Source organism: Eurosta solidaginis, chromosome 4 (assembly GCF_040869045.1).
Source record: "Eurosta solidaginis isolate ZX-2024a chromosome 4, ASM4086904v1, whole genome shotgun sequence".
Taxonomy (NCBI): domain Eukaryota; kingdom Metazoa; phylum Arthropoda; class Insecta; order Diptera; family Tephritidae; genus Eurosta; species Eurosta solidaginis.
The window spans coordinates 191,457,504-191,474,512 of record NC_090322.1 but is presented as its reverse complement, the minus strand read 5'-3'; the positions used below and the strand labels follow the sequence as shown (position 1 = coordinate 191,474,512).

Genomic DNA, 17,009 nt, shown 5'->3' with positions numbered 1-17,009 from the left:
TGTTCAAAGTTTGAACTAAAGTTGTCTGCTTGAGGTGGTTATAAATCTAGTCCAAACATACAGGTGAAGCTAATATAAGGGTGATTAAAAATTTTGAGCTCAAAGCCATTAACTTAGATCCCGTAAAGAATATATACAATGAGCTTTTGTAGTTGTTTTTCTTTTTTCTACTAAGTTTAAAAAAAAAATTTTTTTGTTCGATTAAGAAAAAATATATGACTTATCTTGTTTTGTTGATTTTCCGACAGGGTTGATAAATGCTGTATATTGGAACCATAGGTGAATGGATTTGCAACTCTTTGTTTCAAGAGAGCGCTGTCAAAATGCACATTTTTATAGTATTTGTCAATGATGCCATTCCAAACAAAAATGAATAGATCTGAATATGGGGATTTTCGACATACATTTCGGCGATTATAGTTTCAATCATTTAATAAAATGATAGTAGTAAAATATTCATTTCTTTAAACTTATTTTACAATAATACGACTAGTTAGAGTCACATATAAACAAATCTAAGTAAAATTTACATTTTGATTAAATTAATTACTCAAATATTGTAACGCATTTAACTCACAGTGAAAAACATATATTCTTTTGAAATTTCAGTAAATCGGACCTATGATATAATAGATAACATCATTTAATGGATAGGGCTTATCCTACATGACTGACGTTCCAGGTTCTGGCATCAAAATGGACTGGTTGCATCGGGACTTCATAATTACCAAACCTATTTTTAGTGATAACTTTTGAATGGGAAATAATATTTACCCTCCGTCTTCAAACTAATAATAGTTACACTAAAACAAGTATTTTTATCCTTTTTCCCATAATTTTTCTACAGTTGTAGGTCAAACTAAAGTTTACCGAAATTTTTGGCCCGTTTTTCATTTTAGCTGGCACATTTTTTGTTCTGGCACCCGCTTCAGCTGGCGCGAGGGATTTATCTGTGATTGTTGCCTGCTCAAATTTGAGATAAATTCCTCGTGAGAGCGCAAAAAATGAGAGAGTTTCGTATCAAGTCATCTTTGATTGGAACGATTTTCCGTCATCCCTTGTCAAATTTGGTTTTGAGACAAACCGGTTTCGGCGTTGTGCCATCAGTAGTGTCGATTTTCGTTCTGATCTATTGTCGTCGTTTATCCTGTATTCATAGTTCGTAGGTACATGAGCAGGTATTGTCAAAATTGATGCTTGTGTATATTTAGTTATTTATATGTGCTGTGTGTTCATTCAGAACCGAGGGTGGTTTACTAATCGATTTGTGTGGCTGAATTGGTTAGGTAAAAATCCGCAATTTTAGCCGCTTGACCTTCTTTGTGGGTTTGTTGTTTTGGTGTGTCAATTGTTTTGTGTTTATTTGTTGTTGTGTGTTTGTGTGTTGTACCTGTGTGATTACTTTGTTTCTTTTAAAAAAAATAAATGTAAGGCGCGATAACCTACGAAGAGATCTAAGGACGTGCTTCTCTTCCAATTTGCGTTGTGCTCCTCCTGATTTTCACTACAAATTGGCCGGACGGGACCTACATGTTTTATGCCGACTCCGAACGGCATCTGCAAGGCAGATGAGTTTTCACTGAGAGCTTTTCATGGCAGAAATACACCCGGAGCGCTTGCCAAACACTGCCGAGGGGCGACCCAGCTTAGAAAAATTTTCTTCTAATTGAAAACCCTTATTTCTAAAATTTTTGATGTTGCTTTGCCCGGGGTTTGAACCCAGGGCATCCGGTGTGGTTGGCGGAGCACGTTACCATCACACCACGGTGGCCGCCACCGGTGTTTCTTTTAAACAAGTTTTAAAAGCTCGAATATTGTGTCAGAAATTGTGTTTATCTGTTCGTTTATTTTTCTACCGTCGAATGTTTTCTGTTTGTAGATTTGCATGTTTTCGAGTACGTTGAGACGTCGGTCTTTTGCTTGTATGTGAAGAACTCTATCTGTTTTATTGATGTTTGCTGGGGAACATTCATTCTCGACCATGTGATTCGCGAAGTTAGACTCGGGTAAAATGTTTGGATTCCGTATTTTTTTGTTGTAATCTCTAATATGTTCTCTGAACCTCGTTCTTATTTGCCGTCCTGTTTGTCCTATATAACTATGCTGGCATCCTCAGGTAAGCTTGTATATGCCGTGGCTGCTAAACGGATCCTCTGAGTTAGCGTTAGTTCTTAGTTTTCGCCCTAGATTGTTCGATTTGTCTCAAAACCAAATTTGACAAGAGATGACGGAAAATCGTTCCAATATACATACTAAAAAATATATCGTAAAAAATCTTAGAAAAATACTATATAAAAAAAATAAATAATTTAAAATTTTATTTTTTTAATATTTTCATTCAGTTTGAAAAACTTTACAAACCTCTTGTATTTTTTTTATAAATAAGAGGCTAGGAAGACGAAGTTATTGAAAGTTTTGATTTGCCAGACATCCAACGACTTTTTTCTGTGCTTAGACGAGTTTTTAAGTACTTTATAAGAACAAAATTTTCTATACCTAGTTTATTTTGGAAATTGTTATTAATTTTTTAGCTGGTCCATATAGACCACTGTGCGCTGGAAAGATTTTTGTGAAAACCAGCCAGGCACACACACATACTACAAAATTCATATCTGTGACATGGTTGATGAGCACAAAGCTAAACATATAAGAATAAAAAATTACGTTATATGCATAGACATATATACAAATGTATACAAATAGATGTTGCCTAGGGTATGTAGTGACGAAGCGTTGTTTGTGCACTAAATTGTAACTGCACATGGCAGTCTCGAAAGGCACGAATGCTAGAACTGACGTTTTGGCTGAGGTCATTTTGGCTTGTGGCTTTGTCGTTAACATTTGACGCCAAATTCGTCGCTGTTTTGAGCCAAAAAGCCACGTTCCATAGACGGATACATAAGAAAAAACAGGCATAATAAGAAATAAAGTAAAGTATGTGTGATTTAATTTAAGTATGCAGGATACATTTGTGTGAGCACTCGCATTCTACAAAGATATAATTTGCAAGGATATAACAAAACAAGAAAGAAACTTATTTGTTCTGAATTGAATTCACCGTAATCCAGCTTTGTAGAAATATACTAATGCCTAACATAAACACATTTTAGTTCGTCTGCATTATATTCTGATACAAAAGGATTGCGGTGCTAAATCTTACAATAAGATTATATTCAGCAGTGCGCCTTTCCAAGTACTCGCTCACACAACTTGTTGGTTGCCAGAAACGAAACACTCTTAGAAGACTTTTAAGCACTGATAGTTGAGAGTGTTTAAAAACGTCGCAAATTCAAGAACATACAACTTGTATATTAGGGATGTGTTAAGAAGAAAACGAATTTAAAAAAAAATAGTGTAGCGCTATCGGGTTTTTTGGAGACTTGCCTCAGAATCAAATACATACTCCGTCCGACATGTGGCACATAGAGGCACGACAGGCAATCAGAAAAAGTTTTAAAGCTGTGTTTTTTCTTTTTCTTGATAAAACGTTTGGCTTTAAGCTCATCCCCGTTTCTGTGTCCAATACCCGGAACTCGCAGTAGAGGAAAGAAGAGTTCCCTAGGAGACGCACATCACTCTGGGTACTGCAGTAGGTTAGACTTTTACACATCTAGCATCAGCCTCGACACAGACAATGAATGGTCTGCATGTTTGTGTTTCAAACATGACACCCATGTCTTTCTGGCCCAACCCTAATGAAGCTGAAGTTTCCTAGGAATCACGCTAAGGGGTAACGATGAAAATTTGTGAGTAATCGTTTGATTGGGTCGAAGCAGACATCGAACGCTTAAGCCGTATAGCAAGATAAAAACTTTTATGAAGCCGCTACAACTGAAAAGGCCTTAAAAGCTACCCCGACGTCAGCATTGCATGCCATTATGCACAGCACGCTTGCCGACATAATAGGAGCTAATACTAAGGAATATAGCGTTGACAACTGCAAACGAGCTTTTAGTCTTAGAGTTGCTTGAGTGCAAGGCGTTGTGTGTCGATCCGGATATAATTAGATCCTACAGTCTGCCAATGTAAGACATTCAGGCGGAAATTATAGTCTTTTGGAAAGCGGCGGAAATTCTGGAGGACTAGCGCTTTAGCTGCAGTCAAGTCAACATATATATTGATAATCGTGAGGCCACTACGGCAATAATGTCACACAGCACTTAATTAATAAGCGTCCTAAAATGTATAAAACCATTAGACAGAAATCGATCAGGTCGAAACGTACATCTATACTGAGTTACCGGTCATAAGGTGTAGAAGATAATGAAACTCCCAAAAGTTGACAAAGGAGAGCGCAGTGGTAACAAAATACGTTAATCGAAGCGCGGGGATAATAAAGATAATAGGGCCGTCCCATTGGTTTATCGAGCTCTGGCTCTGGCTCATATCTCATTGGAACGATCTGGATCAACTTTATGAGAACTGACAGCACTAATATAAAACATCTGTTTTGTTGAAAATAAGAAGAAACGTACACAAAATTTTAAGACACTGATAGAATTATTAACATTTAAATAGTTTCGCACGTAAGCAAAATATTTATTTTCCTTACATCATCTTCAAGTTCTTTACTCTTTCAGTGTTTTTGCTTTTAAATATGGCGAATTCTTTTATGTATACACAAATGTACACATATTTAGTTCAGTGCTACAATGGCTCAACTATATGGTTGCCTCATCTCACCAGCTGATTTTATTTTTTTTTCATTTCACTGTAGTAGGGATTGTCGGAAGGAGATGGCAAACTTAAAATGAAACCAATGAATTTACAACATTTCTTACTACATACAAATGCTGCTAAGTTTTATGTTTTCATTCCATTCCATTCGTCTAGCAGCAACACTCTGATTTTGGCAATGTGAACAAATGTATGTTGTTGCTGTAGAGATGTACCAACCATATAGTTGAGCCATGAGTGCTACCAACTCAAAAGTGTTTAGCTGTCAAAAAATCTACTACAGAAAGCGAAACGAACAGAACTGCTATACGGATCAGAAATTGAACCAGATAAATATCAGGATCACAACGTTGTTGTTGCATTTGCATGTTAAATTTCTATCCGTATCTCGCTCAAGTCTCAATGGAACGTAACTAATGTGGAGTGGATATGTAGTAGTGAATATTACGGTGTTCATCAACATATATTTTCCATATTAAGATGATGCGAAAAAGTCGGAAGACCACACTCACACTCGTGTACTTCCACGGTTAGTGATTACTTCCAGGATTGGTAACAGATACCAAAATGGAATGTTAATTAATGTGAATGTGATTTAATAATCACTGCCTTGCAACAAATGTATAGCAAACAATTATATAATGGGAGGCGGCCAGCGTCATCTTCGTACAAAAGGCGGAATATATCATATACAACCCAATAAATACAAGCCTTTGAGCCTAGCATCTTCCGTAATAAAAACACTTGAGGCTCTTATATATGTGGTTATATAGCTGCATAAGCACAACAAATTTTCTTCAAAGGCTAGTTGTTAGATATTGCATTGTATTGAGAGTCTTCGAATACATGCAGTACATCGAATGTGTTTTACTAGATATTGCCGAGACATCTCACACTGTCTCAAAACGGACGGAGAGAATAAGTTGGATCGGCTACATGCTGAGTTGCAGGAAGTTTACTTCATAATAGGCAGTACATCACGCCATGACATCAGTGCACAGACGGACAAAAATCACGTTCTATAAGTTATTTTTTCATGCCTACCCTGATCTATGGATTTGAATCATGTGCGTATGTGATGGTCTTTTACCCGAAGCCAACAGCCTTTTAGCTGTATGAGCTGTACGCAGAGATGAGCAAACCTAGTCCCCCAGCGGGTTAGGGAGTCAGAATATACCCGCGGTAGGTATGCCTGTCGTAAGAGGCGACTAAAATACCAGATTCAAGGGGCTGTGTAGCGCAACTCTTCAGGTTGTCAGCGCAATATACAGCTTCTCAAAACCCAATTGTCAACCTCACCTATCCGCGGCGAATCCTGTTTCACTAACAGACGAGGCTCTGGCGACCCCAAGTGCTGCGCTACGGGAGTGTACCGGATCTGTATCCGGCAAAGGACCATCACATCGATAATACTCCCCAAAGCCTTCGGGGAGCAACCTTATCGCTACAACAACAACAACAACATAAGCATAATTTTAAAAATGCTTCTGGGTAGCTCTCAAAGTATTCCTAAGCTAGGAGGGACTTGCGGAGAAACACTTGATCTCAGTATTGCCTTTGATTGGCTTCAGCTATCTCGAAACCGAAAATGTTGACATGCATTTGATGATGATTATTATACAATTTCATATTTTTGAGGCTTACTCTTGAACTACACTTATTTCCCATTATAAAAAAAAAAAAATAAAAAAAAAAATTGGGCTCAACCGGGATTTGAACCCGGGACCTCTCGCACCCAAAGCGAGAATCATACCCCTAGACCATTGAGCCGCCTAATATAATAACAGTTAGCTATCGTACACACTGCTACACAATTTCTTATGAGTTGAACAAAATTAATTTATATAGCTACATTCCAAAAGATTTTTTTGTTGCTATAAAAACCATTTGCGCAAACCGAGCAAACAATGTCTGGCATACAAAATGCTGTTTTATGAGACCAGTTCGATTTTTTATTATTTGATTTCATTGACATAGTTTTGCACACATTTTTATTATTTGGTTGTTATGTCGCTTACACACTTATTGTTGTTATTGTAGACACTCATTCTTGCAGTGCTGTTGCTATTTTCGTTAATTTTTCTTGTGTATTTCTTTTGTCACTCGGCCTTTGTAACTTTGCTTAATGTTTGAGTTTGTTCAACTGTGAAAACATCGAAACTTTTATGTGGGGATGTAGCTCAGATGGTAGAGCGCTCGCTTAGCATGTGAGAGGTACGGGGATCGATGCCCCGCATCTCCAAGATGAATTTTTTAATTTAGTATTATATATTTTTAAATTTTTTTAATTTTTTTTGCAGAATTTGTACTTGTTATATTTTTCCATAGTTCAAGAGCTTGCATGGAAAATGTAAAAGAAGGGATAATTTTTTCAGAATAGGTTGCATTTTATTTATAGAGTTGAGCCGTTTGTTATTGTAAGGGCACGTGCTCACATTTCCATATTGTTGAATAGATACAGAAAACGACCATGAAATGGGCCAATTTTAAAGCAAACGGAAAAATTTATAACCTATGAAATAGTATAGGGAAAACGTGGATACGAATGTGACGATTCGACAACAAAATAAGTGCTGATATATTGCAGCCAAAAGGACATTTTAGTCCAAAGGTTTTCATGTGCTCTTTTGATACTAAACGAAACAATTGAGAGTCCGCACTCAATGTAACGGGACAACTAGCTCTGAGGGGCCCGTAAATATAATATAAAACTAGAATTTCGTTGCCAGATTGCTCAGTAGCAGGACATATGCTATCTAAAACTTCTTTATAGGCCAAGAGGTAAAATTAAAAATGTGAAAAAGTTTATCTTAAGATTGCAACCGAATGCGGACGAAAGCCCCATGCTACCAAGCTTTTGATGCGCGAAATTCTGATTTTTGTGGGTGCTGTGCTTCGAAAATTTGTAGCGGCTAATGGAAAAGTGAATACGTTTTCTTGCCGAGTACGTAAGAAAACAGTGAAACCAGCGCGATATGTTTCGATGTAAAAAAGATCCAAGATTAAAGTGATGAAGAAAGTATTATCGAAGGGTTAAAAAAAATAAAAAAAACTATAAACGGTGTCGCCGTTCGGTTTGGCAAGCTCTTCGAGAGTATTTCTGCCATAAAAAGTTTCTCTTTAAAAATGTTTCAGCTTTGCAGATTCCGTTCGGACTAGGCATTAAACATGTTTTTTCGCTATATTGAAATTGTTAGAGCATACCTATTAAAAACCCTATATTAGCAACTCAACTATATAACAGTTCTTTTCCCAATCTTCTCTCATTTGTGCCGCTATATCAGGCCACCTAATATTCACTTAATATGTATGTAAATAAGATTTTATCCTTCATTTATTACATTAAACGTGCTTAAACTAAACGGTCGTGTGTTTTATTTCCTCGGAACCTTTTCCTGTTAATAGAAATAAAAAGAAAAACAAACTGGTAGATAAGCTCGGATGTATATCGTTCCAACTTATTATTATTATTAAAGCAATAGCAGACCCGACAGACGTTGTCCTGACCACAACTTGGACTACTCTCATAGACTTCAATAATTTCAAAATTTCCTACGGTAAGGCCTCTCTTATTTCTCTTCAACATTTTCCCCTGTCCTCTTTCAGCCACTACCTTCTTCACCTTTTTTGACCCATTTTCTTTTTGGCGCATTTGCCTCATTCTATTCTTATATCTACTTCTATCACTCTCGCTCTTTCCCTGTAACGTTGTTTCTCCTTTTTCCTACTACTTAATCCCCAACATCTCCCTCTAATACCTTTTCTTTGTATCTCCCTAACCCTCGCTATATCTTAAAGGGCTTAAAGATCTTTTGCTTTTTTCACGTAGTCAATATATGCCAAAGAAGTTTCTTATTTTTTGCCGCTATACTAATATTTGGAGAATACCATTTACAGGTTTTTGAACTCGGATGTGACAACACCAACATTTGCTTAGTACATCAGCTGAAAGCTGATAGTCAGGAGTGCATTGAAATTGCTATCATTGACCTGTGTCGCGCGCGATTTCTGCGACCACGAGAGGATAACTTAGTCTCTGGTCCACTTTACGAAAAGCAGGTTATCCTTCAAAGAGATCAAAACAAAGGTCCTTTATTGACCAAATAATAACTATAATATTTCTGAATTGATTAAATGACTTATGAAGAAATATAACTTAAAATAACGCTGAAAAAAGAAAACTAGGAAGGATGGGACTGGTGTTGCTGTGCCGAAGACCTTATACCTTTCATGAATGGAGCTGTGCAATCATCTGATGAAATTTGAAAAGTTTATAAAATCTGAACAATCAGTTGTACCGGACATACTGTTCTGTTCTGCTTATGTTTGTTATATAGGTAGCAGCTGGTGACATTTTAAGCTTATAGCTCCAAAATGGGGAGGAAATGACGATAAGAGGCTTTGAACCATCGATTGCATTGGATAATATATACATATACGGCCTATTAATTTTTTCAGAACACAATATATGACACATACATACCTAAGCATTTGGTGAAATTGGAAACTTCTAGCTGTTGAAATGAGGGAAAAATGGCGAAAACGCTCATATTTGAAAAATCGGTTATATGGTAGATATACTTAGCTAGTCCCTTCAAACAGACAGACGGATAGATCGTCATCCTAATGATTTCGGCATACTTATTGCTTGGTCTATCCCTTCTCCTTCAAAGACTTGAAATTTTGAGATTCGTGACAACCATTAAAGCTACCGCGTGACCATTGAGGTGGCAAAAGTCGACTGTATTTGGCTCTTAAGTGTACCCACTTTAATCGGCTTTCTTTTCGGCATCCTTTGCCCTAGATTTGAAAATTTTGCAAAATTAAATTACTCATGCCAAAATGGGTATCAATCGAGCATTTGACTTACTTTTTGTTTTTAAATAGTCTTTAATAACGATGCCACCTGATGTCATATTTCTATATTCGCTACAGTCTTTGAAATTACTAACCATATTCAAATAAAATTTTACACTTATAAAATGTTTTAATGCATGGATTTTCCGTTCCCATGTTACCACTCAAACAAATTTTGAAAGGTGAATCTTGAAATTTAAAAAAAGTTTTGAGAAATATTCGTATGCCAATACCAACCAATTTTTTCAATAAATATTACTTGACCTGGCGTTGCCTCCAAAACTGTTTTTTTGTTTTGGCAAAGTTAGTAAACGGGAGTTTTGCAGCCATTTTGCAAATTTTTTATATTGAATAGTTATTAAGTTTTTTAGGCGATGTTGAATCGCACTTACTAAGCTCCTCTCACAGGTGCTCTACAATATAGATACCAAATAATTTTCCGTTTCAAATTGAACAAGATTCAAGTTCACGTTCACATAAACAAATATCTGAACGAACCAAATAAATAAGTCGCTTAATAAATGGATTAACTCATTTTTATATCCTTCGTTTAAACTCGAATAAAAGTGCACATTTTGAAGCTCAAAAAGTCGTATCGAATTTCAAGCTCAGAGATCTTTGCGTCATAAGCGCATTGAAGAGTAATTTTATTAACATTTTGCGCTACTCCACACTTTTTTAAGTACTCTTTTGATATATATATATATAAGTACGTTTTTGCGTACGTATGTAGAAGAAGCAATTTCTCTTAGCATGAGTTGAACTTTATTGCGTAACTTAATAAAGCCATTTTCGCTTGATGATTGCTTGATTTAAGTGTTCATTCGCTTTACTCATTGACTGGCAATCTTTGACAGCTTTTTTTTTGCTTAAGCTGTAAATTCTTTATATTATATTAAATGATAGAATATAAATTGCTAAGCAAGCATAATTTCTGCTTACTCCAAACTGGAAAAAAAAGCGGTAAAGATGGGTTTGATGGTGAATGAGGACAAAACGAAGTACCTGTTGTCATCGAGCAAAGAGTCAGTGCATATGCGACTTGGCACCCACGCTACTGTTGGCAGCCATAATTTCGAAATAGTAAAAGACTTCGTTTATTTGGGAACCAGCATCAACACTAGCAACAACATCAGCACTGAAATCCAGCGAAGAATCAATCTTGCCAATAAATGCTACTTTGGAATGGGTAGGCAATTGAAAAGTAAAGTCCTCTCTCGGCAAACGAAAATCATACTCTACAAGTATCTTATCGTACCCGTCCTGCTATATGGGGCAGAGGCATTGGACCTTGACAACAGCAGATGAAGCGGCTTTGGGAGTGTTCGAGAGAAAAGTTCTTCGAAAGATTTATGGAACTCTACGCTTTGGCGATGGCGAGTACCGAAGAAGATTTAATGATGAGGTGTACGAGCTCTACGCAGACATCCACATAGTCCAGCGAATTAAAACGCAGCGGCTGCGTTGGCTAGGCCATGTTATGCGAATAAAAGATGATGCTCCCGCCAAGAAAGTGTTTCTATCGGAACCCGCCTATGGAAGCAGAGGTAGAGGGCGGCCCCCACTCCGTTGGAAGGACCAGGTGGAAAACGATTTAAACTCCCTTGGTGTGACCAATTGGCGCCGGTTGGCGGAGCGAAGAAGCGACTGGCGCGCATTGTTGGACGGTCATAACCGTTTAGACGGCTAAGCGCCAATTAAGTAAGTAGAGTAAGTAAGTAAGCAAGCATAAGAGTAAGATATTGAAAATTGTGACGACCAACCGTAGACTTATGTGCCTCTAAAATATATTCAATAAAATAATCCTTCCCTTAGCTTAGATTAATTTATATACCTTTTGTATGTCTGGTGCAGATGTGAAATTGCAAGAAATCTGAAAATCGCATTTGCATTTAAGATATCATGTTCTATATTTTTGCTACCGTAAGCTGCTCAGCTGTAGACGATTGGGGAACGGCGTGAGCTTCTCTTTCATGGCCACCTGAAATGGATGAGGTAACTGTAAGGTAATTTGGAACCTGTATTCCGTAACTTGGGAAATAATTCTAAAGATTTTTTCTCTTGAGCTTTATATCGGGCCAAAAATGTCCTGGGTTCAAGTTCTGAGCAAAGCAACATCAAAAAAAGGTTCGTTATGAAATAATCGTTTTTCTAAGTGGTGTCGTCCCTCGGTAGTGATTCGGAAAACACTCCGTGTGTATTTCTGCCACGAAAAGCTTCTCAGGTAAAATTCATCTGCCTGAAACAGGAAAAATTAAAGAGGGGAACGGAGGAAAATTACGCCAGGTGTTGATTTATTTATTTTCTTTACATATTAGATCCTCTATTCTATTAATATCGAAAGGAGGAAGAACCTTTTTTCGCCTGGATTGTCTAAATATGTGTATACTGCGTACTTCGAGAAAGCTCCAGCAAACATTACAATATTCGAAACCGTAACTATATCCCTAGCCTAAACCGAATTATCTGTAAATGTATGTGTAACTGTGACGGTAAAAAGATTTAATGCTACGCTTTTTAATTTCAACTTCCCCTTCGTTCGTGGCTTAGTGTTACGCTTTTTAATTTCGACTTCGTTTTTGTGCTTGGTATCGAATATATTCTCGTCTGATTTTCTTTAATATAAAAATAAAATAAATATATACAAGGCGCTATAAACCCGAAGAGATGTTAGACCGAGCTTCTCCTCCAATTTACGTTGTATCCCTTTTAATTTTTCCTACAAATTGTTGGGAGGGGATCTACATGATTTACACCGACTTCGAACGACTTTTGCAAGGAAGATGGAAAAAGTGTAATTGTTACATATTTAAAAAAATATATTATTGTAGCATTAGAGATTTGTAATCTCTCAAAAATCGGGGACCGAAATAAATTTTAGACCAAAGTGTCTTAAAGTGAAGTCCGTTGAACATTTCCTGCAAATACGATTTTGTTTCCTTTTCGATGCCCTAGAAAACGACCCGCTCTAATGTTTTACGTCGTAAGCTACTCCATTTCCCAACTCTAAAATGAAAAAATGCAGGGTTTTCAGAATGTCAAAGACAATTTGTATTGAGAAAGGAGCGCGTTCCGTACAGCAGGTGGGAAAATTATATTATTATTATTATATTATTAGAAGGCAATTTTTCCTTTAACACAGACATAGCCTTGTTGAATTTTGACTAAAAAACTTTAACAATAGCTTTGTAAGAATTTTGGGATTTGAAACTATAAAGGTGGAGCGCAATCTTTCAATTTAAGGCAGACCATGTACTTGGGATTAACTAGTTGGTTATTTAAAATTTAAACACGCGCTCTGCCTTTATAATTTTAAATCCCAAAATTCTTTTACAGGAGCTATTGTCAAAGTTTTTTAGTCAAAATTCAACAAGATTATGTCTGTATTAAAAGAAAAATTGCCTTCTATTTTTTGGTCCATTTATATAAAGGTAGTCCTTAAAATTTTTTTATTATCTTTTTATTTTCAATTTTTTAGTACTGCATACAAAAAGGCAATTGCAACTTTGATTAGTAATTTAAGTAATTCCTTAGTGAAAATTCTTATCTTTATTTATTTGTTCGAAATAGCAAGATTTAATAGAATTCGTGGAATTTTCGCAGACTACACTGGCGAAAACAACAGAATTTCACCTCGCATCATAACAAGAGAACTCCACCTCGTTTGTCAGCTACTTAATTTGCACAGCTGAAAATCGTGGTGAAATTCGTATACGCCTGAAAGTCTAAAAGAATCGTGGTGAAAGTCGTGTACGCCTCAAAGTATGCAAGGACGTGCATTGAGTTGGGCCTTCAACGAGGTGGAATTCTACAACGCCTGCAACACTCAGGAGGCTAGCCATTAAGGTATGGCCTAATCTTCTAAATAGTTCGACTTGTGCGTTACGTAGCTCAAATTTTTTGATCAAACATTGCACTTTCACCGAGTTTTAAACTATATTTCAGGTTTCAAGTCTCTAGATATCCAGGAAGTTAGTTAAAAGTCGATTGCAAGATTTCCCATTTAAAACTAGTTTTCTCAATATCTCGATCCATGCGCCACCTAGCGTAATTTGTTTGATAAAATATTGCATTGTTACCGGGTTCTGACTTACGGCCCAAGTTTCATGTCTCTAGCTCATCGGGAAGTTACTCGAAAATCGATCGCAAAGTTCCCCCCGTTTTTAAAGGATTTGCAGTTATTTTGACTAGCGCGCCACCTAGCGGAACTTTAATTTCTATAAGTTGTATTGTCACCAGGCCTCTAATTAAGTGCCAAGTTTCAAGTCTCTAGTTAGTTAAAAATTTATTGAAAGATTCCCAAATTAAAATTCGTTTTCTTACTATCTCGATCCGTGTGCCACCTAGCGATTTTTTTTTGATCAAATGTTGCATTGTCACCGGGTTCTGACCCACGGCCCAAGTTTCAAGTCTCTAGCTCACCGGCAAGTTACTCAAAAATCGATCGCAAGATTGCCCTCATTTTTCAGGGATTTGTAGTTATCTCAATTAGCACGCCACCTAGCGGAACTTTGTTTTCTATAAATTTTATTGTCACCACGTCTCGAACTATGTGCTAATTTACAAGTCTCTAGGTAACCGGCAAGTTAGTTAAAAATGGATTGAAAAATTTCCAAATTAAAATTAATTTTCCTAATATCTCGATCCATGCGCCACCTTGCAGAAATGTTTTGATAAAATATTGCATTGTCACCGGGTTCTGACTTACGGCTCAAGTTTCATATCTCCAGCTCACCGGGAAGTTACTCAAAAATCGTTTGCAAGATTCCCTGCGGGTTTTTCTGGGATTTTCGTTTATCTCGATTCGTCTGCCACCTGGAGGCATTTTGTTTTCCACGAATTGTAGTGCAAACGATGTGCTAAGTTTCAAGTCTCTGGATCGCCGAAAAGTTAGCTAAAAGTCGTTCGCAAAATTTCCATTTTAAAATAAATGTTCTGTATATCTCGGTCGGTGCGTCACCTAGCGGATTTTTTTTCACTTGCATTGTAATGTCTCTCAGATCTGAACTATGTTCTAATTATCAAGTGACTTTTCCGTGGGTCAAAAATTCGGATGGAAATGAGGGGACAAACATGAAAGCGACTTAATATAAAGGTCAAAAAAATCGTCATGTGGTTAAAGCGTACAAAGGAACAAAAAAAACAAAAAACTATACGTAATTATGTACTTATGTACAGCAGGATTGAAATAAAATTTGAATGCAAAATGCAAATATATGCATTTTCGCTACTCAACATTGTAAAAAGGTAGTAAAAACTATGCAACGTTTGCCAGTGAATATAATACATAGATAGCTGTGTGTCATAAGCTGATTGCATGTAATGGAAACTTAAATAGGAAAGCTTAAAGAAAATTGAATTCTATTGCACTATAAATATGTATAATTTTTTAATGTGAGCGTAATTTACATAGAAAGCGCACATAAAAGTGGTATGGGTAAAAAGAAAATGTTGTTATTGGAAAATTGATTGTTATGCAAATTAAATAGAATTTAACTTATTTTACACTAATACGAGAAAAAGCTTAAATGCACACAACTCTCCATTAAAAATATTTAACATAATTAAAAAAAGATCTACGCATTAACATATACATACTTTAAAAAGTGATTCAATAGAATAGAAATTGGCAAAGCCAATTATGTGAAGCAGATGAAGTGTATGCATTTTTTGGTATTAAATTGTTTTGTGTTGAGAAGGATCATCATTTTTTCTTGTATTCCAATTTTTGTTTTGTTATATTGTTAGGAGTAAATTGTAAATTGATTAAACTTACCTTTCGCTTGCAATGCTAGAATTTCTGGACATCGACTTTGGTGACATTTCAAAGTCTGAATCCGAACGATATAAGAACGATTCGCGCCGTTGTGGGAGATTTTGTAGTACCAAACCGGCACTTGGTGAGCCACCTTCCAGCGGTGATCGTGCGCCTTGGCCATTTTCTACATCGAAGCTGTAAAGAGTGAGTGAGAGTAATGGTTTAGAGGAGTAATAGTTTTTATTTTTTTTCAAATAAATCTAAGGTGAACCTTCATAAAAATATCGGCGGCCATAATTGTTTTAGGATTTAAAAAAAAATTTACATCCCTCTCAAAAACTTCGTCAAATGCCAAACGAAAGGAATCAAACAAAAATATTTGTGCGTTTGACTTTTTCAAATGCCAAATAATATGTTTAGAATAAATCAACAGAATCAGTGTTTTTTTTCTCGGACGTTGTGGCAGCGCACTTCCCTCAAGTGGCCCAATGAAACCAGGCTAATCCTTTTTTTTTAATCCATAATTTTGTTTTTTATTCTAATTCTTATCTATGTTTTATTTATAATTTATAATTTTTATTGTTACCGAGTCTTTGAGAGGCAGTGGCTTCTTAAACGCAGAGATCTAAAACTGCTCAGCTACAGAGAAACTCATCAGCTGAGAAATACAGATTCACAAATACAATAGATTAAAAGTATATATATAATTTTTTAATCATTAAGAGAGGATAGAACCGTTTATTCATGGTAAAGAGCGAGTCCGAAACATCGATTTTTCTCCAGTGAGTGTCGTAATCTTCACACAAATATAGAAAAGGTTCGTTTGGTTGGAAATTGTTTTTACATTGTTTAAGAATTATAGGAAAAGTAAAAACTGTTTTTGAATTGATTCTAGACTATCCACATGATCTTGATAACGCGGATTCCAAATTATCGATCCATATTCTAATATCGGCCTGACCAATGATGTAAAAAGGGTGTTTGTAATGTAAGGATCACTAAACTCTTTTGCACATCTTTTCACAAATGCTAAAACTCCTCTCGTTTTATTGACTGTGGCATTAATATGAGGGTTGAAATTAAGTTTGCAATTCATTGTAACACACAAGTCGACAAAAATATCAACGCTTTCCAGAGTTTAGCCATTAATTTTGTAAGAAGCTGGCTGTACGTTCCCACGTGAAAAAGACATGCATTTACATTTTTCAATGTTTAGAGGCATAAAATAACACCAAGTAACTAAACAATTTAAATCCGACTGGAGTACAGAACGTTCTTCAACCGACGCGCATGACTTAAAAAGTTTTACGTCGTCGGCATACATTAAAATTTTAGAATAATTTATAGTTGTGGCTGTCCTGAGGCACACCGGAGGGAACATCGACGACATTCGAACAAATGTTTTTAAAAATGACTCTTTGAGTTCTACCGCAAAGATTGGAGGAGATCCAGCGAGTTAGGCCAGGTTGAACGCCAAACAATTCGAGTTTATAGACAAGTAATGAGTGGCATACTTTGTCAATTGCTTTGCTGAAATCGGTGTATATAACGTCGGTATGATGGTGGTTTCTAAACCCATTAAAGATGTGAGTTTTAAATTCAAGCAAATTGGTTGTGGGTGATTTGCTTCGAAAAGCTTAGGAAGAGCGGAGAGTTTTGCTATTCCACGATAGTTTTCAATAGACGACTTGCTTCCTTTTTTATGGAGCGGGATAAG

At 36.3% G+C, this 17,009-nt stretch overlaps 1 protein-coding gene and 2 non-coding genes across 18 annotated transcripts in view; 1 reads left to right on the top strand and 2 right to left on the bottom strand.

The window, feature by feature from the left end:
* Nucleotides 1-17,009, bottom strand: part of dnc (phosphodiesterase dunce) — a 731,124-nt gene that overhangs the window by 115,555 nt on the left and 598,560 nt on the right. For all 16 annotated transcript variants that reach the window (XM_067784328.1, XM_067784327.1, XM_067784333.1 and 13 more), the window contains one exon: nucleotides 15,311-15,487. In XM_067784328.1, the coding sequence (XP_067640429.1) occupies nucleotides 15,311-15,487 (177 nt within the window). The remainder of the gene's footprint in view (nucleotides 1-15,310; nucleotides 15,488-17,009) is intronic.
* Nucleotides 6,376-6,447, bottom strand: TRNAP-UGG (transfer RNA proline (anticodon UGG)). The gene has a single exon. It is a non-coding gene; the product is annotated as a tRNA-Pro (tRNA).
* Nucleotides 6,847-6,919, top strand: TRNAA-AGC (transfer RNA alanine (anticodon AGC)). The gene has a single exon. It is a non-coding gene; the product is annotated as a tRNA-Ala (tRNA).